The sequence below is a fragment of the Hoplias malabaricus genome, chromosome Y (assembly GCF_029633855.1).
Source record: "Hoplias malabaricus isolate fHopMal1 chromosome Y, fHopMal1.hap1, whole genome shotgun sequence".
Classification (NCBI taxonomy): domain Eukaryota; kingdom Metazoa; phylum Chordata; class Actinopteri; order Characiformes; family Erythrinidae; genus Hoplias; species Hoplias malabaricus.
This window is the reverse complement of record NC_089820.1, coordinates 74,320,732-74,348,444: the sequence shown is the minus strand read 5'-3', so window position 1 is coordinate 74,348,444 and position 27,713 is coordinate 74,320,732. Positions and strand designations below refer to the sequence as shown.

The window sequence follows — 27,713 nt, the reverse complement described above, 5'->3', positions numbered from 1 at the left end:
TCCTTTCCATTCATCATTTGGCCCTAAGCAAAAATAATAAAATAGTATTTTTGTCATTTCTTGACAGTTTATTATCATTGAAACCTGTTATGTTCTGTTTTAAAGCGACGTGTTTACTTTTTGACTGTGTTTTTTAAACGTTACTAAAAGCAAGCACCACATTTTATCGACCAGAAGTAATAAAGACTTGATAAATGATCAGAGCATCACTGGGATCCAGACATTGTGTGAAAATACATATATTTCATATTTTATAAGGTCTGTCTGATAAAACGTGCTGGGTGTGTTAGCTATAATTCAGTCTCTCCCCTGTTTCGATTTTAATGATCCGGAGAGTTGGCCTGTTTTCTTCTAAAGTCAATGTTAAAGAGAAAAACTGCGCAGATTAACTCGTCAGAAAGTCAGTAACGGTCAGGTGTGCCCGTGTATTTACGTCGTTATAGGGACAACAGTGACGACTTTCAGTTATGTAAAATATAGAGCAGTCAGTGAAAGGCTCGTGTGACACAGAAACGCTTCCTTACGGAGATGAGACTATGATGAATTACCTTAACAACCTTCAAAACGTTTCTGTTCGCAGCTCCAAACTCTGTGATGTGGAGCTCGGCTGAAAGTGACGTAAGCACAAGCAGGGGCGCGCGGCGACGTGTGTCCCATTTCTGCTCTGAGCTCCGACCCCTTGAACACTTGATCCCTGCGCGCCCATTTTGTTCACCTAAAACAACGTCATCGAAGTGCACTCTTCAAAAAGGGACTGGTGCTTATTGTAATAATTGGGACAGGAGAAAGACTGTGGACGACAAAATCCCGGACAGTTTTGGAATCCCGGCCGGACGCATTTTTTAGGTACCGAAAAGAGGACATGTCCGGCAAAAAGAAGACGTCTGGTCATCCTAGCCTAGAATCATTCTCTTTGAGGAGTTTTGTGTGTTGTTCTTGTGTCTGTGGGTTTTCTTCAGGATGGACATGTCCACAGGTGTGCGGGACTGGATGAGTCTGTGACGGACGGACTCCAGATTCACAGTGACCGTGACTTGGAAAATGCAGCCAGCTTTAAGACATGGAAACAGCCATGAAAAATGTAAATATGGTTTATTTGCCCATTAGTGATGTGTTGGTCGTGATTGAACCGGTTCAAAGAGCCGGCTCTTGTAAGTGAACGATGAGAGCCGGTTCCCGTCTAAGACCGAGCCATTTTTTTCTAAGGCTTGTCATTCAACCAATCAGAGAACAAAAGGCAAGGGAACCAAACACCGAAGGGTTATACCAACCAAGCAACCTCCCTGCTTGTGGTGTGTGCAGTGCTCGCACATGGAAAACAGGAGGAAAGTAAAAAGGGAGAGCGGGAGGGAGAAAAATGCCAATCTGCCTTCCAAAAAATAGGTGAAGAAAATGTTAAATCAGTTAAATGTTTGTCGACAGTTGTGGTTGTTTTAGTCACTACCGTTGAATGCTGCTGTTTTGCACTTTGCAGAGTATTTGTTTATTTTATTACCCAGAAATTGATGATTATTTAACCGCGACCCTGAAATGGAGATACAGAAAAGAAAATGGATGGATGATTATTTAATTTAATAAGCTGTTTTGTAATACTTATCTTTTGGGTTCCATTGGCTATATTTCAGAGTTTACAAGTGATTTTTATTAAGGTGTTTAAATAAAAATCCAGTTATTTATACAATTGAATGTGTGAGTGCAATCAGTGAGTTATTACAAGACAGCCATAAAAACAATTGGCCATTGCAACACTATTTATTATTTTTAATATTGAACAATAATATTTTGTCCATATAGTCATGTAAAATGTAGGTAATATTGTTCTCTACCAGTGGAAATAAGTGATAAAACAAAGCCATTTAGGAGCCGAAAGAGCCGGCTCTTTATGAAGAGCCGATTCAAAAGAGCCGGCTCCCCAAAAAGAGTCGAAATTCCCATCACTATTGCCCATTAAAACGTTTTTTCGTGTATTGTCGTTTATATGAAAACGATATGCCCCGCCAACATTGGCGCCTCTGCATGCACCAATCACATTGCTCGGCATTTGTGATTGACAGATCGCCATTATATAGTGATTGGTTGCTTTTTATGTCCCGCCTTCTAAAGTCTCATCCAATTGGAATTGGCTGACTTGCTGTCAACCAATCAGGGGCGGCTATGGTTTGCTATAGGGTTTTGTTTGGATTTGGAGCTGTTGGAGCTAATGTGAGTAAATGACGTTGTAAGAGATTTTAAAGTCAATTGTAATATGTTTAATGTTTCAGAACTGAGCGAAAATTTGAGTGAGTTCCTTAATGTGTAGAAAAATCATCTGGAGATACTTTAGTGCACGAGGAACAGAAACGGGTGACAACCTGTTGCTTGGATGCAAAGAAACGAGTAGGGTCTGAAGAGATTTGCCTTAATGTTTCTTAAAGACAAATTGTGCTTTTACATCTGTATTCGCGAATAATTAACTTCAGTTCATTGAATGTGTTTAACACTATTTGCAAAAATACGATAGCATCTTATTCAGGAGTTTGAAGTTGGGCTTAAGGTGGAATTTTCCGCTCCACCTTAAATGCTTCATCCGTTACATACTACACTCATTGCTCCACTGATTGTATTGGTGCACTTTGTTCTTCTACAATTACAGACTGTGGTCCATCTGTCCTTCTACATACTTTGTTAGCCCTCTTTAATCCTGTTTTTCAATGGTCAGGACCCCTACAATGCTGGTATGGTTTGGGTGGTGGATCATTCTCAGTGCTGCAGTGACACTGATGTGGTGGCGTTAGTGTGTGTGTGGTGGCAAGAATGGCTCAGACACATCAGTGCTGCTGGAGTTTTTAAACCCCTCAGTGTTACTGCAGCACTGAGAATAGTCCACCAACCAAAAATATCCAGCCGACAGTGTCCTGTGTCCATTGATGAAGAACTAGAGGACGACCAACACAAACTGTGGAGCAACAGATGAGCTACTGTCTCTGAATTTATGAATTTATATATTAAGGAATGGGAGTATCTAACAGTAAACACGGCTTCAAAAGGTATGTGTTAACTCAGTTTTAAAGGTTAGGTTTTAACTAACATCTTTTTTGGTTTATGTTGTCTTGCAGATCTGGAGTACGTGTGTCCAGAAGTATTTTTAAACAGATATTTAATTTTAAAATGTCACGTAAGCCTGTGTGAGCTGTTTACTTCTCCCACTTTATTGATTATGAAAACCACCAAATGTTTAGCTCGGACCGAGGTTTGGTGAATGATGTGGTGTCTTTGAGAAATCAGCTAAGATTAACGGAGAAAAACCTCCAAGCTCTAGGTCTTCAGTTAAGGTAAGGCACAGTTTTGTGCTCCATTTGTAAGTGATTAAGAGAGGTAATTTTTGTAATAATGCTTTTATTTCAATAGAAAATAGTCTCTGCCTTAGTCTGTCAAACAAAACAGTGATGTCTGACCCTACATTTTGCAGCCAGTCAGAACATGACAGCATCGTAGAGCACAGAGCTGAGAGTGAGTCAGACGATTTTCCAGACCACCTCACTTTAGAGGATCTTCAGCAGTGTGATGCTGTGAAGACATCATCCTGTTTAGGTAATCTGGAGAGAAGTACCGCTCCAAATGAATCAGAGCTCAGAGGATGTCAGAGAGCACACAGTGATTGCAGAGTGAGTAATACTTTTCTATCCAAGCTTGGGATGTGCTTTATAGAGGAATTAAATATTTTATGTCTAAACACATTTTGACATCAGACTTTTGAAATGTACAAAATTTGTCCTCTCCAGCACCCTGAAATTACCACAGAACTGAATAAATGTAACCAAACCCTACATCAAAAGTAAATAGTAAACCAAACCTTTTGATTAAATAAAAAAAAAAACATTTTGATTTAAATCTGTTTAAAAAATGTTTTATTTTTAAAGTTTTTCATTTTGGGCGGCACGGTGGCACAGTGTCGCAGTCACACAGCTCCAGGGGCCTAGAGGTTGTGTGTTCGATTCCCGCTCTGGGTGACTATCTGTGAGGAGTTTGGTGTGTTCTCCCCGTGTTTGCGTGGGTTTCCTCCGGGTGCTCCGGTTTCCTCCCACAGTCCAAAAACTCAGGTGGATTGGCAACTCAAAAGTGTCCGTGTGTGTGAATATGTGTGTGTATGTCTGTGTTGCCCTGTGAAGGACTGGCGCCCCCTCCAGGGTGTATTCCCACCTTGCGCCCAATGATTCCTGGTAGGCTCTGGACCCACTGCGACCCTGAACTGGATAAGCGCTTACAGATAATGAATGAATGAATGAATGCATTTTAAATTTTCACACACATTTTTCACTGTGACTCCTTTTAGTCTCACTCCAGAGACATGGAGAACGAGGCACAGCTCAGAAGAAAGCTTAACACCATTCGTCAGGAGAACACCTCTCTGGTTCTGGAGAATCGGCAGCTCATTACGGAACTTGAGGCTACACAGCTGGAACTCACCAGCTCAAAGTCCAAGGTACCACACTGCATTCACAAGCCAAAAAAAAACAACAAATTTTAAAACAACACATTAAATAACTATACTGAGTTATTCAATATATATATATATATAGTATATCAATATAAATACCATATATATTGAAAGGGTGAATTTATACTTCTGTGAGGATCCACATAATTTTTTTGTGTGTTTTCAGAATGAGCATCAGTATTTAAACCAGACTGTAAAATTAAAATGAAGAAGAAATCTTGCATTCTATTGAACAATGAATAAAAAAGGAAGATGTGGGGGAAAATAAAGACTTATATACAATAAAGCTGAAGACTGTCTGCTTTAGTTATACACTGCCCCTCTTTTGACCACCAGTGCCAAAACTGCTCAGTTTTGTTTTCACATTTGGATTTTTTGGGTTCAGTGTTGTTTGAGTTAGGGTTGGGGTTATTGATACACAGACCTGTACAACCCATAGTCAAAATTCAGGAGAGTTGTGTGCCAGTGTGTTTGGCTACATTTGTGTGGATACAGGATTTGCAGAATACAATATTTTGTGGTGTTTTGCAGATTCGCTTGTTAGGCTCCTCTATTGGTGCAAAAAACTCCAGTGTATCAGTGATGATGGACCACATCCAGGACCTGGAGTCACAGCTGGAGAGTCAAGCCAAAGCCCTAAAGTAACTCCACATTTTTCTTTTATAGGTCAAGTTTCTAGTGATTAAATCCAAAAATATTATTAAACATTTTATATATATATATATATATATATATATATATATATATATATATATATATATATATATATATATAGTTTGTTTCTTTTTTAAGCATGTCGAACTTGATGTCAATGTTCTTGCAGGGAAGTTGAGCAGAAACTTGCAGCAAGTGAACAGACAGTGATTCATCGTGATAGAGTAGTGGTGAAACTCAAAGAGGAGCTGAAAGCAGTTAAAGCTGAATTATCAGATAAAACTCAACTATGGAAGCGGTAATGAATTTCTCTGTTTTCAACATACTGGGCTTTAACTACAGATTTAGAGGCAAGATAAAGAGTTGAATTTAGTACATACACTAACTTTCCCTGTCTTTTAAATTCAGATAAGTTCTTTAAACCTAATACAAATATATAAACGATTTCTTTGCCAGTACGGAGCAGCAGAGAAACCAAGCTCTTAGAAATGCAGAGAAACTGACTGTGGCTTTCAAAGACTACAAAGGAGAAGTGGCTGAAAAACTGAAGAAGGTAAGGAAGAAATCTTATCAGATGTTTTTTTTTTGTTTGTTTTTTTAAACATTAAGTGGTACATGCTTCTCTCTCTTGGCTGAAGGTCATGGACAATGAGGGAATGTTAAAGACCAGCTTGATAGAGTGTGATAGAGAAAGAGAGGAGCTTGAGGACAGATGTAAAGAATTAGAAAGAGAGATTGAGAGGATGGGTCAGAACCTCAGGTATGTAAACATGTCTTGTTTATGTTGTGTCTGACATTCACTGTGTCTGAAAATGTGCCCTATTCACTATTTAGGATACTATTTTAGGGTTCTGCCATTTTATAGTAGTATCCACAAACACAGGGGACAATTTTCAATGCACTCAAACAATCCCACAATGCATCACAAGAAGTATAGTACAACCCATGTACACTAGTGGATAACACTTCTGTGTTATGTAGGTTCACTTCCCTATAGTAGTGCACTGTGTAGGGAGTAGTGAATAGGGAGCCATTTCATACACAGAAATAGACAATCACTTTAAAAAGCATTATAAATGTGTAATATACTTAATCTAACCGTCTATCTGTCTGTGTATCTAATCCATGTGCCTCAGAGAGCTGAAAGAGAGTAGTGTCCGAGCCGAGTCTGTGGCAGTGGAGCAGGTGGAGCTGCAAAGCCAATTACAGCAGGCTTCAGAGCGGCTGCGCCACCTGGAGAAAGAAATGGTGCAGAAGGAGGCCCAGCTGCAGGAGGTCTCAGAGCTGAGGAGGGAAAGGGAGGATCTGCGCCTCCTCTCTGCTTGTCAAGAGCAGAGGCTTGCTCAGACTCAGAGAGAGATTGAGCAGGGCAGACTGGAGCTGACCAGTCTGGAGAGTGTACTAGACATGTTACACCTCAGAGAGGTGGGTGTTTCTGTTACAGATGCAAAGTTAATGAAGTACTCTGTTAACTGTGTTGAATGCCAGTATTCTAAAGACAAAAGTCTGTTTATGTTTATGTGTATACATTAATCCTGATGCCACTTTGCTGTTTTTCCAGAATAGAGATGGAGCCTTCTGTGTGAACCCATGCCTGTTACCGGCACTGAATTACGCTACAACTACAGAGCTTCTGAAACACAAACCAGGTGGGTTTTAAAGAACTATTTCCAGTAGTATCTGGACAATATTTCTAATGCTTTCTAATAACTCCTTTCAGTCATTTTTATCTTAGATTTAGTTATCTTAGATTTGGCTCAGTGCTACACAAACATATGTAAGAAAACGTTTGAGTACTTCCAGGTGCCAAACAAGGTTACTAGGCTGGTTAAAGCATATTCTGAGCATATTCAGTTTTGCTGTAGTACAGGGGAATATGTTAAATCATGGTAGCGATCAGAAATGGGTATAATGTCTGGATGTATGATTTCACCATTTGCATTAGAGGTAATAATTAGGGCCAACCCATAAGTGGGTTGTAAGCGGTCAGAGGTTGCGTAATGGTTTTTTGGCTCCCCCTAATTAGGGCATACATGGACGACATGACAACCCTGACGACTACTGTGCTTAGCACGCGGTGGTTGCTGGGGAAGTTAAATGAAAATCTGAGGTTGCGTAGGTTGAAAGTTAAATCAAGCAAGTCTAGGAAGTTGCAAGAAAATTTTGTAATGAAAGGAGATATGATCCCTACAGTAGTGGATAGGGATAACAGGATTTTATGTGGCTCCAGGTAGGAAGAGAGTGGAGTGAGCCCTATGTAAATCTCTAATGGCTTGGCATAGGATATTTTACATCTTATCTTGTGTATGGTTATAATAATCACAATAAAACTCTAAATCAAATGCAGGACAATATCTACCTGGTGCTAGTTTATTCTTCACCCTGTGCTGTTTGTCTTACTCAGAAACATGAATGGGGTAGTCAGTTAGCATTTTTTATAGTATATGTTAGCTTTAATTTACTGTTAATATATTCCCATCCCTGTGGTTATATATTCTTTTAACTCTTTCTTAGAAAAGCAATTATTTTGTGCTTTTTAAATGATTTAATATTTCTTATCTCTCCAGGTGAGCGTTATCAGAAGTTGCTGGCCGTACTGCAGATGGTCGAGAAGGAGAAGATGAGACAGGCCAGTGCTGCACAGAACCTGCAGGAGAAACTGACCAAAGCTCAGGAGGAGGTCTCTTCTCTGCAGAACTCTATCACACAGAGAGCCTCTCACTATCAGCAACTTCACAACCAGCTGCTGGACAAAGCTGCTCAGGCCACAACACTGGAGAAAGAGGTGAGATTTCAGAGTAGCAAAAACTCTATGAGGTGTCCAGTTTAAATATGTTAACATATACGTTTTCATAAACATATAAACTGTGGGCTAATTATTCTTAAACTTCTTGACCTTAGTGCTGCCTTTGAGATCATTGACCATAAGATTCTTACAGATAGACTCGCAAACTGGGTTTTGGGTCTGACTCTCAGAAACTGACTCTCAGGAACAGTCCTGAAGTGGTTTGTCTTACCAGGAAGGCAGGAACTACTTTGTAGAAAGAGAAAATAATATCTCAGAGAACATGCCAGTGACCTGTGGTGTCCCCCAGGGCTCTATTCGTGGTCCACTTTATTTATTTATTTATTAATTTATATATGCTTCCTCTTGGCCAGATTCTACAAGACTATGGGCTGTCCTATCACAGCTATGCAGATGATACTCAGATTTACATGGCCTTGTCCCCAAATGACTCTGGTCAAGTTGACTCATTAAGCAAGTGCCTTGAACACATCACTAACTGGATGGGACACAACTTTCTGCAGCTGAATAAAGATAAAACTGAGATTATACTATTTGGGAACAGCACTGAGAGACAAAGATTGGCTACGTGTCTGGACTCGAGGGCCCTCAAATCTAAAGAACTGGCTCGCAACCTTGGTGTATTAATGGACTCAGATCTGAGTTTTAGTCTCATGTTAAAGCGGTTATTAGATCAGCATTTTACCATCTTAAGAACATCAGTATGATTAGAGATTTTCTGACGAAACCAGACCTGGAGAAACTTATCCATGCCTTTATTTCTAGCAGGATTGGTTACTGTAATGGTCTCTTAGCTGGACTTCCAAAAAAGACAATTAAACAGCTTCAGCTGATTCAAAATGAAGCTCCCAGAGTTCTCACTAGGAGCAAAAGAAGAGATCACATCATCCCCCCATCCTCAAATCTTTACACTGGATACCAGTCTGTTACAGAATAGACTTTAAGGTGTTATTACTGGTCGATAAATGTCTAAATGGTGCAGGACCAGCGTATTTATCAGATCTGCTACAGAGATATGAGCCGAGCAGATCTTAGATCTTTAGGAACTAGTCAGTTAGGGCATGTCCTGCCTCAGGTCAAAACTAAACATGGAGAGGCAGCGTTTAGCTACTATGCCGCTCATAAATGGAACCAGCTGACTGAGAATATTAGAAGAGCCCCGACTTTAGACACTTTTAAATCAAGACTTAAAACATTCCTGTTTGAGCAGCTACAGCTCAGTTTAAAATGTTCTGCACTTTTCTGTAACAGCATTTTATTTCTTTTATTTCTTTTCTTGTATTGTATTATTTTAAATTGTTTTAATCATTTTTAATCATGAGCGGCACGGTGGTGCAGCAGGTTAGTGTCGCAGTCACACAGCTCCAGGGACCTGGAGATTGTGGGTTCGAGTCCCGCTCCGGGTGACTGTCTGTGAGGAGTTGGTGTGTTCTCCCCGTGTCTGTGTGGGTTTCCTCCGGGTGCTCCGGTTTCCTCCCACAGTCCAAAAACATACCTTGGTAGGTGGATTGGCAACTCAAAAGTGTCCGTAGGTGTGTGTGTGAGTGAATGTGTGTGTGAGTCTGTGTTGCCCTGTGAAGGACTGGCGCCCCCTCCAGGGTGTATTTCCGCCTTGCGCCCAATGATTCCAGGTAGGCTCTGGACCCACCGCGACCCTGAATTGGATAAGCGCTTACAGATAATGAATGAATGAATTTTTAATCATTTAATCATTTTACTCTTTTAATGTAATTGGTTTATTGGACATTTATGATTTTATTCTGGCTTTTAATTTGTTTCATTTTTCTGTAAAGCACTTTGAATTGCTTCTGTATGAAAGGTGCTCTATAAATAAACTTGTCTTGCCTTGCCTTAAAGTTATTGCATAGTACATATAATATATTTTTCAGTATATTATAACAAACGTATTATATACAGTACTATGCTGTACTTGGGCACATTAAAAAAAGATTTATCTTGACAGAACGCACATTTTTGCATTTAAAATGTTAACCCACATAATTAGCCTTATTGGTTTTGAAGTGTGAGGTGACCTAACCCATGCAGTGCTGGCTGATGTGTGTCTGTGCAGCTGAAGAAGAAAAACTCACGCTTGTCTCTACTGGAGAAGCAATTGCAAGAAAAAACTGCTGCTTATTCACAAGCTGTGATCAAAACCAGCCAGTTAGAGCAGGAGATTATGGTAATACACACACACACACACACACACACACAAACAAGCACACCAATAAAACGGTTTGCTCTAACTTTTCAGTTTGTGAATACTAATCACATCTGTTTTTAATTACATTTACCATAGGACTTTTTATTATTCATTTATCTATTCTTACGTTTCAAGGAGCGGGACAGCAGCATCCATCACTATCAGTCTCTATTAACTAAGAGACAGAGGGAGTATCAGCAGGCTCTGGAGAAGTCCAAACTAGCAAAGGAAAACTTTGTCAAAGACCTGGAAGACAAGATAGAAGTGGTGAGGGCCTATCATTCATAGACTTCCTGATCCAGGAGGGTAGGCATTGTTTTATAGGGAGCTTTTTAAGAAGTACTCCTTTTAAACTTTATAAGCATCAGCCCTAATTTACACAGTAGTGGAAATGCATCCGTTTAGACTAATTTTAATTCAGTCAAAATATTAATAGATCAGTATTTATTGATTCCTATTTTAAATCATCTGCTAAATCCCTACATCCCTACTAATGAATCATTGTCTTTTTACAGCTCTAATCCTCACTGTCTGTTTATGTGTGATGTGTAGCTACGGTTGTCTCAGGCTCAAAGTCAGGCTGAAGTGGAGGATCTGAAGCAGACTGCATTTAAGCTTCAGTTGGAAAAGAAAGAGTCTCTGCATCAGGCCAGTTTACTTCAGCAGACTGTAGCCCAGCTCACTCAGGTCAGTTCCCTCTGCTGTATCTGCATTTAAATATTGAAAAATATTCAAGTTCAAGTACACATTATTATATCTCATTTTTAATGCAGGATATGAATATGAAGACCAAAGAGTATGAAGGCACCACACGTAAATTTGAGGAGCAGGCTTTAGATTCTGCTTCCAAGGTGGGTGTGTGCATTATTGTGATGAGAATGATATATATATAATATTCATAAAAATAGCTTTAACTGAAAATGCACACCCTGTAATATGTTTTCTGTATATTTTTTTGTGCAAAAGAAAGCAAGGAAGTCTTTTAAAAATGTTGTTCATTATAAAATAGGCACAAAATGTAATGTCTCTGTCTGGCTCTTGCTTTGAGAGAGAATAGTAGGAGAGTCCACTGGATTATGATTTTTTTTTTTAATGCACAGTACAAAATTAGTAAAATGATTAATCATGACAGCATTATCTTGCTCCTTACTTATATATTTATAATGTAGATTGTGGTGCTGTGGTTTAGGAGTAAGTAATAAAATATAATTTGTAGTTTTTTCTCTGAAGGTCAAGTTTCTGGAGGCAGAGCTGAGCTGCTGTAAAGATGAACTGAGTTGTTTTCTCCAGCAGATGGAGAAGACAAAGCAGGAGTATGAGACACAGCTGGATCAGAAAAGCTCTGAGGTCTGAGATTACATTAAACAGTTTACCCAAAACGTTTTATTTAGTGATATAGAACAATTTACTTAATAAACCTTTAATATAGGAAAAGGGAAATTTTCTATCAGCATTTCTTTATGGCTGTATGTGTTCAAATGGCTCTGTGTGTTAGCTGTGTGCCCTGCAGGAGGCGGTAAGGGGCAGAGTGTTGTCATGTAAAACTGCTAGTGAGGAGAATGTCCTGCTGCAGCGCTCCATCCAGAGGCAGCAAGACATGCTGCATGAGAGTCATACTCGCATTACACAGCTGGAGGAGAGTCAGAGTCAGCTACAGAACCAGGTGAAAACACATCCACACCTCACTCACTCCTTTGAAGGACAACTCAAACTGCCCGTTCTTGCTCTCTTATCCTTGATCCCATCCCAACCCCCTTGCCCCTAACACTCAGCACAACCCATCTATTGTGCCTAGGTGTAGGGAATCTGAGTTCTTGTTGAGATAGAAGGGTTAGGGGACATGGCCCTTCAAACTGAGATTTTTCAGAAACACACTACAAATGGAGGTTTATGAACACCTTGTGAATCACCTGCAAGGTGGCTGCACAAGAGTTTTATCCTATTAAACCATTATATTATGTTAGTTTATGGTAATGTTAATGTACTATGACACTTTGCTTCATAACAAGCATAAAACATCACTAGTAGTAGCTGATGTCTCTGTAGTTAGCTAGTAAATTTACTGTTCCACTTTAAATGGTGATGCAAAACAATTCTAGCTCCTGAGGCTATTGCAGTATTTAAGGTGGAACTGAATGATTAAAAACATAAAGCTGCCAAATACGAATCTAGTCAGTGATAGTATATGATTGTAGAATGCTTTTGAAGGCGTATGACACCCTAAATTTCATTGAGGTCCAGCAGCGGTCCTCTGATATCACTGCAGACTGGCAGAGCTGCCTACAGAGCACAGCTAGCCACCTGGGATTGAAGTACTGCTGATTTTCATTTGTGTTCTGATGATGTATCAGGATATTGAAAGGTCCTGTTTCACAGGGGACGTTTTTAACCCCTGCACCTTTGTGACCGAGTTCCAATAAAAGTCACATTTGAAAACGAGATGTAGGAGTAATAAGAAATAGGACTGGGCCTTAGAGTCCTGGCCTCATGTGGCTGAGACATCACAATCTCAAGTGGACTCAGAATAATGGGTCTCGGTTCTCTGAGCCTATGTGAACGCATCAAAAAACACAGAACTTTGTTTGTTTTTAAGATGTACTGAAGAACCTCTGGATCTTAGAATAAATTACAGCATGTTGACCCTTGCTTGGCATGTGTTTGTAGCTCACATGCTTCTTCCTCTTCAATACTATTGCTGCTAGCTGCTATTGAAGCCTCTCTCACAGCCAAAAGGCTCAATAATGGAGGCTATTATACAAGTTGCTGTAGAGGATGGCTGTACTCGAGGGTAAAATGGTTCAAAAACAAAGCCTACTTTTCCACTGGAACATTTTTGGAAACAGCATTAATAGCCATTTTACATAATCTTCCAAGGAACCCATTAATTGTTTTTTGGCTTCCACACATTCACAAACACTTCCCTTTAGAATTTAAACATGGTAAATAAAGGCTTTTCTGAAAGAGTAAACCGCATGTTAAGCCAAAGTGAGTCAGATTTTCATGCATTAATACAGTGTTCTGCTTATTTCATTTCTATCTATGTTAAAAGCATTTGTATTTTAGTTTTTCAGCTACATTGTCTTTTTTTTCTGTAAAGCTATATATGTATATATATATTTTTTGTTTGGGCAATTTAAAGAAAATTAAATATTTGCCTTAAATAACAAAGACATTATCAAAAACCTCCTGCATATGGTGTTCACTCACTGCAGGTTGGATAGCTTGTGGTTTAAGAAAATAAAAAATAAGATTACATAAATAGCTAGATAGATTACATAAAGAGCTGGAGAAAGGATTTGAGTTCCTGTGTCCTGTTTCCTGTAGGTGTCTGAGCTGGAGCAGGAGCTGGAGAGGGAGCGGTCTTCTCTGACGGAGGAGCTGAGAAAGAGGAAGGAGATGTTGGAGGAGGCTAAGGAAGAGGTGCAAAAGAAGGAGAAACAGGCAGCTGAACTCTCTGCATCGATAATGTGAGAGAAATAAGTTTTATTTCCTGGTGGAATGGTTTAAAACAGAACAATCTATAGAAACCCAGAAGCTAAATTATACATTTATGTATTTGGCAGACACACTTTTCCAAAGCCACTTACGATTTTATTCATGTTATAGATTTAGGCAAATTAATTTTTTTAGGGTCTTGTCCAAGTATAGAATGGTGTTTTTGCACAAGTTAGAAATCAAACCCTAGACTGCCACCCAGAGTTCAGTAATAATACCCACTATGCTATTATAACAAACATTGTAATTATCAGCTAATTAATTTGGCATAGATAGCAGGTCCATATTGTTTCATGTAAAGGAAGTCAGGGTTTTGAACGGTAAGCCATTAAACCCATCATACATGCAGTTATCTCATCCATATCATGACTTTCCTTATCACAGTGTTGATATATTCAGGGTTGGCATAAGACTTTTTAGGGATTTCTGTGCATGTGACACATGAAGGCCAGCAGATGACAAAAAAAGAGTTTAGAAACTAGATAGTATAAAATATATGTATTTCTATAGGGAAATTAGGAAAAAAAAACATAATAAGATTTCCCAGCTCATGGGGGTTAAGGGCACACAAGGGATGAAGGAGGACCTGACATGAAAATACAGTAAAATGAAAACAAAGCAATTAATAGTTAGTAAAAATTAATACAATAGCACCTTTTCTATAGGAAGTGTGTCATCACATTAGGCTGCAGCATGCATTGAGTTTGAATATTCTTTTTACAGTGAGCAGTGATTATCCTGACCAATCACAACTCAAGGTGAAATAAGTCAAGTAAGAAAAATGCAGGATAATAAAATCACATTATTTATAGATTTACTAATGCACTTAAATTTTGCATTAATTAAAGTGACAGTGCATTCCCACTGTGCAGCGATGCCGTTATGTTGTCAGGATCATGCAATGTTATTATGTGTAAAATTGCTGCATGTTCTTTCCTCAGTGTCTGCCTTATGATTTATGAGATACACTGCTGTGAATGGGCTTTCTTTCTTTCTTTTTGTTTGTCGAATACAAAGCAGCATTAAACACAAAACACTTTTGTGTAAGTTTACTGAGCTTTGTGGTTAAGTCTGTTCTGAGCTGAACATATTTAGATGAAGGCCACTGTTCACTCATAGGGGCTGTTTTGCCCTGAGCATGTCCCAGATGGTCTTGTGATGGTAATAGGACTCTTTATATTTTTTACTGTAGCCACAGCCACTCCTTCTGCTGTGAGCTCCTATAAATCTAGAGTCACTAACTGCAGTTGTATTAAGAGATTCAATGTAGACATTAGATGTTCTCTGAAAGAAAGCAACTGAAATTTCAAAGAAAGATCAAATTCTTAAGGAATCTTTAGCAAATGTTTTGCTGGTAATAAGCAAAAAATTGTTTCAAGCATTTGAAAAGTACTCAGAGTGATATTCAGGATGCTGAACTCACCCGTGTATTGGTTTGTGTATGCTTTGCAGGCAGCTGAGCTCAGAGATGAACAAATGTCGAGAGGAGCTGACTGAAATGGAGAAGGAGCTACTGCGTTTGAGAAGAGACAGCAGTGCTAAGGCCTCACAGCTCAGTCAGATGGAGGAAACCCTGCAGGAGACCAAAGACCTGCTGGACAAGAAGAGTGAAATGGGTATGAAGTGTACAGATTAGTAACACACATTATTATGATTTGTGTTGTGTTTTATTATCTTCGGTGTTGGTTAAATGACCTGTGTCTTTCTGCTCTGGGGTTTGTTTTAGTGAATGATTTAGAAGAGAAACTCCATCGCAGTGAGATGGACAGGAGGAACTCTCTGCAGAGAGCTCAGTTGCTAGAGGAGAAGCTGCACAGCGTTCGAGGGGAACTGTCTGACACACTGGACCATCTACAGGAGCTTCGGGACGTCCTTCAGAGAACACAACTGACCGCAGAACAGCGGCAGGTCTCTATCGACCAGCTGGCCGCTGAGCTCAGGTGAGGCTCCACCAGTCTACATCTCTGATGTTGGTGGAGGATTGTGTCAGAGGGGCTTTGGAGTACACTCTTCACTGACCACAAAGTGTACGAGCGTCCTGAATGCTTAAGCTGTCTCACAGCTGCATCTGAACTAGACAGTTCTGGCTGTTAGTTCTGTCTGCTGTTCGTTCTTTGCTGATATCAGACAAGGATGTCAGCTCTATGGACTGCTGCCTTTTTCGCCACTGTTTTAAAGGCCATTTTCTCAACAGTGCACCAAGATGGTGTCAGAATAAGGTAAAAATGTTTTGAGGACCAAAAGCAAAATTAGATACGACCTATATTTATAGCACGTAAGTTAAAAGGGCTAGGGTGTCCTGCTGCTTGCCAAATAATGAGCCCCTATTCATCTGTACAGGTAAAGCTCAGACTTTGCTGGTTAGATCCAGATCTGATGCAAATTGTACGTTTCACATAGTTAGCCTTGTCAAATCATGATGCTGTTGTTGCACACATTATTTGCCTAATGTATATGTTTCTGTTAATATATAATATATACTTTTTCTGTTTCTCTGTAGCACTGATTTATGCTCGTGTCTGTGTATGTAAATATATATACATTTTATATTTATGTATTTGTGTATGGCTCTGTAAAAAAAAAATTATTTTGCTGTTCATCCCCACATTTTTCAGTGTTCAAAACAATATTTAATACAGATGTTTGTTCACACATCCTGACTGGTGTCCCCAATAACTGTAATACAGTATCATGAGCACCATCCCCTGCATCCCTACTGCATATTACCATTTTAAATACTGCCACATCCAGCTCCACGCTTCCAGTGCACGTATCAATATAGGAACCATTGTTTTTCACAAGGAGTATACTCTGAAAAGGTGACATTGAAAGCAGCCTTTATAAATAACAAAATAGTTGGGAATGAGCAGGACATACTCTAACAGTTATGTAACAATGAAAACAGTATGTGGTTCACACTGAAAAAACAGATACATTGCTGCAGACTCTTGCCAGTATACTACTACTACTACTACTACTACTACTACTACACAAGGTTCTGTAGCTGCTCTCCTTTTATTATGAAAAATTTTCAAACAAGACAATTACCCCATTTACTTGTTGCCTTGGTTATTTTATTTTATAATAAATGCACAGGAAAGGAGGTGATAAGGTGTGTGTGTGTGTAAATTACTGATTTTTAATTACTGATTTTAATCCTGTCAGGGGAGAACATTTTATCTCAAAAATAATATTTTTAAAGCAGAAGGAAAATATATTATTAAGTTTGAATGGATGTTAATTCATCATAATTCATCATTGAATTTTGACACCTTGTAAATGGGCAGCTGGTGTTTAAAAATTATGTCCAAAGAATAAGAATTTGATCCAAAATATCAAAGACCAAAGAACGATAAATTTGGTATTAAAAGCCACGTATTACTAGAGGAAAACTTGAAAATGTTTAAAACGAGGTATAATTTTCAGAAAATGTACAAATAATTTTCTTTATGCATATCTGTGCATATCATTTTTCTGATGTATGTTCTTCTTGTTATTTTTCTAAAATGACAAATTACAGTGAGACGTTTGTTGTTTTTAAAACAACCAGTAATTGAATTTTTGAAGAACATAATTTATAAAACTATGTGTGCTTGTGCACTTACAGAGAAAGCCAGAGGGAGCTGGAGGAGAGGAATAATGAAGTGTTGGACATGGACAATGCACTAAAGGAGCGACAGGGGGAGCTGCAGCAGAGAGCTCAGTTGGTAAATGATATCTTTTCTATAGATATATATCTATACTACCTACTGACCTGCCAGCTCACCCACATGCGACCTACTTTATACATATATATATATATATATATATATACACACACACACACACACACATACAGTTGGGTACAAATATTTTGGTGAAAGCAAAAAATAGCGAACATTCTTCTGCACGTTTTATTGAAACACTGTTTATTTGCTGACTTGTACAATAAGTAAATTAATTAAAAAAAATGGAATCAAGATACAGAGCTAATGTTTACACTATTTCCTCTGTGAAGTTAAGGTCCAATAGAAGGGTCCAAAAAAGTGGCCACCCAAAGAGGTCAATTAAATGAAATGTTTCTGTCTCTGGGTTAACAGCTTGGGCAACTGGACGTGGCCATTAAGGAGCGAAAGCTGGAAATGGACAGGAAGGTTGAACAGTTACAGGACGCTCTGGAGAAAGCAGAGAGAAAACTTGAAGAGAGAGAGAAACAGGTAATTGCAGTCAGATGGAGGTCTCAATAAATGTTGCTGTTCTGTTCAGGAAGTTGTGGACACTGCACCAAATCAACTCAAAACACAGTGTATTTTTGACCAGAGGACTTTGTTTTGCTTTAGAACCTTTGTTTGTGTTTTGGCTTTATTTGAATACGGTTGGACCAGGTGTATTCTCAGCCACAGATGCTCCGCCCACAAGATGATGGAGAGTCTGATACTTTCAGTGCACAAACTTGGCTGCACTGTCAGAATTCGGCCAGTTGCATTCTGATTGGCTTTCTGTACATCCGCTTATGTGCTCTTCTTCTTGTCATGGTTCTTACTGGTATGATGTGAATAATAAAGACTGCCTTCTTCTACATATCATTCAAAATTACAGACTTGTGATTTGTAATTTTGAGTACCAGTCAAATTTATTTTCCTGCACTAGTAGTAGGCGGTTCTTAGTCACGTTAAGTGGCAAAAACCACCAGACTCTCTGTAGAGAGTGTAGCATTGTAAAAGCCTACCTGGAATAATTGGTCACAAGGCGGGAATACACCCTGGGGCGCCAGTCCTTCACAGGGCAACACAGACACAGTCACACTCACTCACACCTACAGACACTTCTGAGTTGCCAATTCACCTACCAACGTGTGTTTTTGGACTGTGGGAGGAAACCGGAGCACCCGGAGGAAACCCATGCGGCCACGGGGAGAACACATCAAATTCCTCACAGACAGTCACCCTGACCCGAATGCATAGCAGTGAGGAGCAGAAGCTCTGGTGTTTTGCACTTTTCGCTTGGTTATCTTTCTTCTCTCTTCTTGTTTTCTACATTTTTACACAATGCTTGTTGTGTCTGTTTTGCTGGGTTTTATCTCATCTTTGCGCTGTCACATACACGTGGGTGCAGCGCTGTGATTGGAGAAGCTCAGACGAGGGAGGGGTGGGGCAAAACTAAAGTCTCTGCATTTGACGTCCAAAGTAGAGCAGAATCCTTATGACTTCTGTTCCTTGTTTTCTAACTTGGGCAGCCCATGGAAAACTGACTTTTTCTTAGGCTGCAGATGCCCAAATTAATGTTCAGATGTATTGAAAAAGTTACATTTTCCATCTCATTGCTCTGGTTATCATTGCTCATTATCATTCTCATTGCTCTGGTATAATATAGTCATTTTGTTTGTATTTGTTTTTTCCTTTGCTTGGAGGGTTAAGTTTGAGGTGGAGTCAACTGGTGCACTGAGTCAAAGCTAATGTTAGTTTTCTGACTAATAATTAATAGGCACCTCTACAGCCCATGCTGAAGTCATAACTACACCATAGCTTTTTAATTCTACCTATCATTATTCAAAAAACATGTCTGTGGTTTCCTTTAATAGTCAGTTTATCTAAGGTTGATCCAATGAAGAATTTAGTTTATTTGTTGAAGAGTAAAGAGTAATGATTTCTATACAATTGACCATTAATATTGCTTCTCTTTTATTCCCATCAAGAGCTTATGTTTTTTACAAGAGAGACTGTTTGCAGGTTCATTTTTATTTACAAAACTCATTGGTGAATTGATAAGTGATAAAATACTAACCTGTAAAATACTGACCTGCATTAGTTTAAAATAATACACTTTAATACTACTTTATTATTGTTATTTGTTTACTTTGTTATTGCCATTTTTATCTGTCAGAACACCCACATAACCTCAAAGAGCTGTCACTGGAAAATTACACACACAGTAAAAGCACATTGTATTGTTATTAATAATTGAATATTAACTAAAATTGAGATGCTCCAATTGAGAATCAGACTAAACCCAATTTTTAAGACTCATCACTGCTGGGAATAATGTTAATTGTACTCTTACAGACCCTCCAGAGGGTCACAATCCCACCAGAGTTAGCACTGACTGAACTGTAATCATTTTAATTATGATCAGCAGATTACACATTTAAACCCTGATGATTACATTCTCACCTTCTTTGGCCTCTCTCCTTCCACCCTGCCTCCTTCCCTCCCCCCTCTCTCTCTCTCTCTCTCTCTCCTCCCTCTTTCCCTTTATCTCCATCTCTCTCCTCTCTCTATTTCTCTTTTTTTTCCACCCATCTCTCTCTCTCCGTCTGTCTCTGTCCCTCTCTCTCTCTCTCTCACTCTCTCTCTCTAGAGTGCTGTAGATTATGGAGAGAAGCTGCTGGTTTGTCGTGAACAGATGCAGAAGACGGCACAGGATCTGCTGGAAGCACGGTCTCGCTGTGATGACCTCAGCATGAAGCTGGAGGATGTCACACAGCGGGCCAGACAGAAGGTGAAGAGCAGACACTCCAATTCAGACAATGAATTAAATGTTTAAAATAAAAAGTGGATGTGATGATTTGATGGCATTCAGCCAAATAAATATTGTCAGATGCTGATTTGGGAATACCTAGCTCTGGATTTCAAACTCCTCCCCAGTGTATTGGATGGAAATCCTTCACAGCCCAGTGCTGGGTGGGGTTTTGTACCTTTTGAGGCTAGTCTCAGTAATGAGCATGTTGTGCTACAGGGGTATAAATCCCAATATGCTTTACACATGTTCTAAAACCTAATATTACATTTGCCTACATCAGTAACCCACTCTGGATAAAAATGATATGCTATTTATGTAAAAAAAAATGATATGGCAAGAACCAGTGTGTGTTTATGGAGCAATGCATTATACCAGTGGTTCCCAAAGTGTGTGTGTGGAGGGGGGGTCTTTGTGTGTCACTCTTAATATTTATACTCAAAGAGAGATTTGGCACTTTATATTGTTTTGTTCAGAGAGATATTATTCAAAATAAATTCCTGTGGAGTTTACAAGCAAAAAACAAGGGAAAATGTTTGGGAACCACTGTGTTATATATTATTTATCATTTTAATTGATTATTTAATGTCTTGCCTTCTTTATTACTGATTCATGATTTTCTATATATATGTGTGTATATATGTGTATGTGTGTGTGTGATGCAGGATGCTGAGGTGCAGAAGCTTCAAGTTGAGCTGAGTTCAGCAGAAAAACGGCATTTACAGAGTGAGGTTAAACTCCAGAGCACAGTTACTGCACTCCAGCTTGAGCTTGAGCAGCAAAGAGAAGAGCACAATAAAGAGGTACCTGCTGCAGCTGCGGGGGCCAGAGCACCACAACATCCTCAATGCATCATTCAGGGTTTATTCACATACGTCAATCAGCAAAGACAAAAAAAAATTTGGTGTCTGAAGTTTGCCTCTTCAGTTTTGCTCTGGATCTTTGAGTCTAAACTGTTTGACAGAAGTATGTGGACTTATTCTCCTCCAACATGTTTACACTGAAATGTAGTGTATTAATTGGGAGTGTGATCCTCTCTGCTTCAGTAACAGCTGCTTCTCTTAAGGGAATACTTTACTGTACAAGTAAGAACATTTCTATGACGGTTTAATAGCGGTCATGTAAACATTAGGTTTAGGATCACAGAGTTCTTAGAGGGAGCTGTGGATTGTGTGCACAGTCTAATATCAGTGTCACAATCTATAGGAGGTGTGTGAAAATTTTAGCGCCTGGTATGTAGATATTAAAGGAAGATTATGCACCCCCAAATAAACACTGTGCAAACCACAAGCTTTAAGTTCGTTCAGACCACTTTGAACCATCAAGTCTGAAAATAACTGTACACAGAAGAGAATAAATTTAGTTTATCTGTGCGGTACATAAGCTATAAACTTCCGGTACATCTTGCCTGCGTTAGCCACTGCTTTAAATTAAAAGAACCTTTGGGCTTTAATTGTGGCTGCTTGGCTATATTTGGACAAAGGGGAGAAGAATACTTTGAGTTTAGACCAAATTTGAGTTTAGGCCAAACTCTTGCTTCAACCTCAGCTATATATTACCATTGTTGGTGTCTTTGTTTTTCTGCTTCTCAGTCCATTCCCAGAAGCTTCCAGCTGGTTATTTCCTCATGAATATTCTATGCTTCATTCATTATTCACACTGTGGTGCGCTTGCATGGAATGAAATTAATGCACTTTGTGCTGCCAAATGCCTTTGGCAAATGTTCATCGAATGCCAAGAATCAGTTCCCCTTAGGGATGGGTGGCACTTGTTTAAAAAAAAAAAAAAAAACATAAAATAAAAGTTCAGACAGAGTTTTGCTAATTTTGAGCCTACTTTTGCAATATCCTTTACCTTGGTCCCCTCTCTGTTTCCTCAGCTCTCATCTCTGCAGCAGACACGAGGGCAGCTGCTGAAGGTTTCAGATCAGATCTCCAGCAGTCTGAGGAGTTCCCAGGAGCAGCTGAACCAGCGGCTACTTCAGGCCAGAGAACAGCTGGACATAGCCAAAGCAGAAGCTGCTGACCTTCGAGCTCAGCTGTACTCCACAGAACAGCTCCTGCAAACGGCAAACGAAACCCTGATCATCAAGGTATTACCAGCGAATAATGAAGAACTGTGACTGTTATTTGTTTAGTGTTGCTGCTGTACAGCTCCAGGGTCCAGGTTCTGATCATCTGTGTGAAGAGTGTGGTCTGTTCTCCCTGTCTCTGTGTGGGTTGGTAGGTGAATTGATTATGTGAAATTGTTCACAGGTGGGGGCAGCACGGTGGCCCAACAGGTAGTGTCGCTGCTCAAAAGTGTCCTTAGATGTGAGTGAATGTGTGAGTGTGTGTCGCCATGCAAGGACCGGTGCCCCCTCCAGGACGTGTTCTCACATTGCGCTCAGTGATTCTGAGCAGGCACCGCGACCCTGAATTGGATAAAAAGTTTCAGACTATCAGTCAAACTTTATTATAACGTAACAGAAGTACAAGTGAACTCATAGAGATAGTGAGTTATAGTGAAGTGAAGGTACAATATAAGTGATATGAGTATGAAGAAGGAGGAGGTGGTCAGTGATTCTGTGGGAGGGTAAAAGCAGATGCAGGATTAATTTGGGATAAAACAGCATCCTTGAACGGCCAAGCAAGATGCTGAGGATGAGACAAGGCCAAGGTCTTGTACAGGATACACAGAGTTGAGCGCTGGATCAAGGCAACACCAGGAAGAACAGGACATCTCGAGGCATGAGAGAGACAGGACAAAGAAAATCAGACAAGGGGGAAAAATAAATGACAATGAATGAATATTCACAGTTGAATGTGTGAATGACTGGATGAGTGTGTGATGCCCTGTGATGTCCCTGTCTTGTGCCTGTTGACTCCTGGTGGGCTTTAGCCCTGTTGCAAACTTGTCCTGGGTAAGGTAGTTACAGAATAAATGAATGAATGAATAGAAAATACTGTTGTCTGAGACACAGTGTAATGTGAATTTGGAATGTATAAATGAATGAATCAATGTTAATGATATATCATCATTGCTGAACCTTTACTACCCCATGTAGTGCATGGAGAAATTAACCTCAGCCGTAATGGACAGTGGTTTTAATGACACCGTGCCCTACTGGAGTGACCTTTGTTTTTTCAAGGTCAAGAGAAGGAGTTCTCCCTTGGTTTTAACAGCAAGCCAAGCGAGGGAGTTCCCACTTCTTTGACTGTAAATCATTGGGTGTGCCTGACATGCGCTAACAAATATTTTCTCATGTGGCGAGCAAACGGAGCTTTGTTCTGGAGCACCTGTCAAAGTTACACCCTACATTAAGAACCTGTTCTACGTGCTGTATTGGATCTTGCCTTGCCACTTTAGATTTGTATATGAGGATTTAAAACACTCTTTGTGGTGGGAACCCTCATCTGTGTCATCATGAGTTGTGAAAGTCTGCAAGATCCTGTTTGTATTAAACTGCACTCCCCCCCCCTCTCTCCTTTTGGTGGTGGTTCACCTTTTTGCACTGCTGTAGTCCAAGGCTAAGGGGCTATGGCTAACCCATGTCTTGGAAACCACCACTATGTGCAACTGCTGTTTACTGAGGGCACATATGAAAGCTGGTTGCTTGTGCTATAATGGAGACAACTTGACTAAAAATACACATCAATTTAGAAACTACAGGGGCATTGTTGTGCATATTTTATCCCATACTTTTGAAATGTATAATTTGATTATGAATGCTACATTTGTTTATTTATAAAGTTTTGTAAAATTTGGCACCAAAATCCTAGCTTTTCTACTCATGAAGTAAATCCACTGTGAAAGAGCCTCACAACAGCAGTTTTATATTTTTGCATTTTAATGTCTATTTTCTGGCAGAATTCAGGCTTTGCATCAATGTGAGAGATCCGATTAAATAAGTAAACATTTGTTCAGTGACTGGTAATGGCTGATTTTACTCAGTGCTGCTTTGTGATTAACCGCCCAGAGCTGTGGGGAAATCACTGTAATGCACAGTGATTGATGGCTCCGTCAATATTTATAATGATGGTTAACTGGTTTTATGCAGATTGTTGGGTTTAGGGCTGCAGCTAATGTTTATTTTTATAATCCATTAACCTGTCGATTATTTTTATCCATCCATCCATCCATTATCTGTAACCGCTTATCCAATATAGGGTCGCGGGGGGTCCAGAGCCTACCTGGAATCATCGGGCGCAAGGCAGGAATACACCCTGGAGGGGACGCCAGTCCTTCACAGGGCAACACAGACACACACACACATTCACTCACACCTATGGACACTTTCGAGTCGCCAATCCACCTGCAACGTGTGTTTTTGGACTGTGGGAGGAAACCGGAGCACCCGGAGGAAACCCACGCGGACACGGGGAGAACACACCAACTCCTCAACGCGATTATTTTTATATATTTTTTTATTCATTGATGAGTTGGTTTGAGAATATATTTAAAAAGCCCACGATACTTAAAAACTAACATTTTATTGCAGTTTTTCAATGAGATTTAACAAACAGTGCCCTTTTTCAAAGAATAAATAAAATGGCCCTCACCCACTGACACGTATGCACCTCCTACATCTTTCTGCAGGAATTTTGATTACAAAGCAAAAAAGTTTGTGAAAATGCTGGAAGTCCTATTGTCTGCTGTAGAGAAGATTGTGCTCAGGTGCACAGGGTTGAGGTGCCAGAGATGCCTAGCAGAACAGGTCCGAAGTCAAAATCCTTATAGTGTTAATGTGGGAGCCAAGACCAGTGAGCAGTAGAAATAAACACTCTGCTTCATAATGAGAGAATCAAATAAATGGTAAAAATATAAACAGTCCATATTTAAATTGAGTAGACTTGGATTTTTAGAGGGGGATGCCCCCTCTTGCCCCCACAAATATCACAGATATCCCACAATACTGACTTGTTTACTAGTCGCAACCTGCCTGTTCATACCTTCTGAGGCCTCAAAAGAGCTACATATGCCCAGAATGGCAAACAGACTAAATATTTGTGTTACTATGGAATATATAGCAGACCAACTAATTGAGGGGTGCTAGTACTTCACAGGGTGACACACATTCACTCACACACTCACATCTACGGACATTTTTGAGTCGCCAGCCCACCTACCAATGTCTGCTTTTGGACTGTGGGAGGAAACCGGAGCACCCGGAGGAAACCCACACAGACACAGGGAGAACACACCAAACTCCTCACAGACAGTCACCTGGGAACTCACAACCTCCACGTCCCTGGAGCTGTCACTGTGACACTACCTGCTGCTCCACCATGCTGCCCTATTTTTATAACTGCAGCCTTAATTGAGATATTGTATCTTTCTCTGTCTCTCTCAGGAATCCGAAATCACACGCCTTCAAGCCAAGATTTCCAGCCTGGAGAGAGCTGCTGAGCTCCAAAGCGCTACACTTCACAACGAGTCCTGCAACTTCCCTTCTCACTCTGCCTCAGTTAAAGACCTCCATCCATTGTCTACCTCTCATAAAGACTCTCTCTCTCGCTCCAGCCTCTGTTCCTCCACCTCTTGGAACAACTTCCCCTCAGACTCCTCTCTGGAGCTCTCTGAGAGTGTGAAGGCAAGCGTCCAGGAGGCTCTGAGGTGTCCTAGCTCTCCAGGTAATAACCCTGACCTCACAGCCACCTCAGACACCACTTTTAACCCCCTCACCTACATGCTGGACAGAGGAGAGGCAGAGGAACCTGATATGGACACACTCTCCGGGATGCTGAAGTTCGTGAATCAGACATTGGCTCTTCAGGAGCAGCATTCACTTTATAGTTCACACTTACAGGTGAGTTCTCACCAGGTAGACACTCTTTATAATTAGTGAATTTTAACTACACCCATTGTGGACAAAGGCACAAACACAGTTTGAAATGAAATGGGATGCTCTGGAGCAGATGCACATGACCCTAGTTTCCCTATGCCTAGTGCCAGGTGTTGGCTAAAGAAGTATAAAAAGAAGAAGTATTTCTACTTTAGTGCATGGTTTTGTAAAAGTTCTGTATGTTATTACTATGAACTTAAACTAAGATAATCACAGAGAAAACTTTTAAACCTCTTTTATTGTTTATTTTCTCTTCAGAAGGACTTCAATGAAGATGGATAATTGTAAAATGAGATGTGTCTGAACTGGAAAACAACTGTGGTTTGTGTTGAAGACACCTTCAGATGTCTCACAGTCCACAGGATGCACGGGACAATCAGTCTCACTGCTCATTATGAACATGTAGTACATTCCCTTATTGAAAACAGCCCTGGTTAGTGACTTGAAGATATTTTTATTTACTTTTCTACATTGTGAGTCTTATATTTTGTGGCATTACTTTGATTTTTATGTAAATTTTCAGTTAAAATGAAATATTTTTTAATAAATATGTCCTGATTTTTAAAGATGCTGATGCTGTAAATCATTTTTAAACTCTAGAGGAATGTAAAGATGAGAGCGCAGGATTTGTGTATTTATAGTGCATGTGCAAATGTTTTTGGACACCATTTAAAATGAATGAATTCAGCAGCTACAAGCTCACACCCAATGCCAAGAGGCAACCAGTGGATTTAAATAAATAATAAAAATTAGTCTCAGACAGAGAATGTATCTTCACTGATATTTGTAGTAAGAGAGAGGAAAAAAAACATGGAACAATTATTATTAATTTTTTAAACTATGACTTTAAGGTGGCTGATAGTGAACCTGAACCCTAATCCCTTCAGTCTGAGAACTATAGCCAGGTGTGTCTACAGTGGAAAGCAAATTATAGGCTTTGTGGGGTTTTGTTCTGCATCCTCTACTACGTAATGCCAGCTTTCAGCGTTTTTTGTTGCATGAGTCCAACTAAAACAGACCCCTGCTTTATTTGTACTAAATTTATTTGTACAACACTTTTTACCACTGATGTTGCCACAAAGCAGCTTCATAGAATTCCAGTAAAGATAAAGTTTAGACATAAAAAGTAATAAAGAGAGCAAGCCAGGGGCGACAGTGGCCAGGAAAAAACTCCCCCCGAGCTGAGGACGAAACCTTGCAGGAACCAAAGCTCACAAGGGGGGTGGACCTATCCTCCTCTGGTCAATCTACTGATTACAGTTGTCTGAGAAGCTAATACTCTGTCTGTGTGTGCTGAACGTCAGTATATCTCTCTTTGTGTGTGAGTGTGTGTGTGTGTGTGTGTGTGTGTGTGTGTGTTTGCTTATGTGTGTGTCATATATCAGTACATTTCTTTTTTTTTTTGGTGTGTTTTTATGAGCTTATGTCCATCTGTGTGTGGGAGAGTGTGTGCATGCATGTTTGTGTGAGTGTCAGTGTAGTTGTGTGTGCTTTGTTTAAACAGGCAGCCTTGTCCTATGCCTCTAATATATTGAAGAGTAAACAGGGTGAGCTTAGTGGTGTTTGCTCTTCAGTTCCACAGCTGACGGACTTGTAGGTCTGCTGTGTGGTTAGTAAATAATATGATCATGTGATTTTCTGTGGCAGTTCACTGTCATCAGTTTTCTCTGCACAGCACCGGTGATGCAAATGGAGCACACTCCTCTTACACAGCTGTTTGCAAAGGTTTGCTCACTTTGTATTGTGTGGTCATAAATAT

The 27,713-nt window shown here is 39.8% G+C and overlaps 1 protein-coding gene across 8 annotated transcripts; it reads left to right on the top strand.

Moving 5' to 3' along the window:
- The first annotated feature begins 1,060 nt into the window (after positions 1-1,060).
- Positions 1,061-26,506, top strand: LOC136677615 (coiled-coil domain-containing protein 18-like). 8 transcript variants are annotated; one of them, XM_066655184.1, is made up of 27 exons: positions 1,061-1,081; positions 3,096-3,311; positions 3,449-3,644; positions 4,313-4,462; positions 5,009-5,118; positions 5,301-5,429; positions 5,588-5,684; positions 5,770-5,891; positions 6,268-6,556; positions 6,693-6,780; positions 7,699-7,916; positions 10,009-10,119; positions 10,276-10,407; positions 10,693-10,827; positions 10,914-10,991; positions 11,371-11,487; positions 11,636-11,803; positions 13,465-13,607; positions 15,088-15,251; positions 15,362-15,575; positions 17,243-17,342; positions 17,715-17,831; positions 19,972-20,112; positions 20,796-20,933; positions 22,010-22,222; positions 25,463-25,918; positions 26,213-26,506. In XM_066655184.1, the coding sequence occupies exons 2-27, from the start codon at positions 3,211-3,213 to the stop codon at positions 26,234-26,236; spliced, it is 3,951 nt and encodes a 1,316-aa protein (XP_066511281.1). In that variant the 5' UTR covers positions 1,061-1,081; positions 3,096-3,210; the 3' UTR covers positions 26,237-26,506. The 8 variants fall into 8 exon arrangements, with proteins under 8 accessions (XP_066511281.1, XP_066511280.1, XP_066511286.1 ...); XM_066655183.1 differs by lacking the exon at positions 1,061-1,081 and adding an exon at positions 1,202-1,383; XM_066655189.1 differs by lacking the exon at positions 1,061-1,081 and adding an exon at positions 2,152-2,202 and having other exon boundaries at positions 11,434-11,487; positions 11,651-11,803.
- The last annotated feature ends 1,207 nt before the right edge of the window (positions 26,507-27,713 follow it).

Excerpts from the sequence above, each read along its gene's own strand:
- LOC136677615 (XM_066655184.1), top strand. The coding sequence starts at position 3,211 with ATGTTTAGCTCGGACCGAGGTTTGGTGAATGATGTGGTGTCTTTGAGA. Across the intron at positions 3,645-4,312 it reads GAGCACACAGTGATTGCAGA|TCTCACTCCAGAGACATGGA; the intron begins GTGAGTAATACT and ends GACTCCTTTTAG. Across the intron at positions 10,992-11,370 it reads CTTTAGATTCTGCTTCCAAG|GTCAAGTTTCTGGAGGCAGA; the intron begins GTGGGTGTGTGC and ends TTTTCTCTGAAG.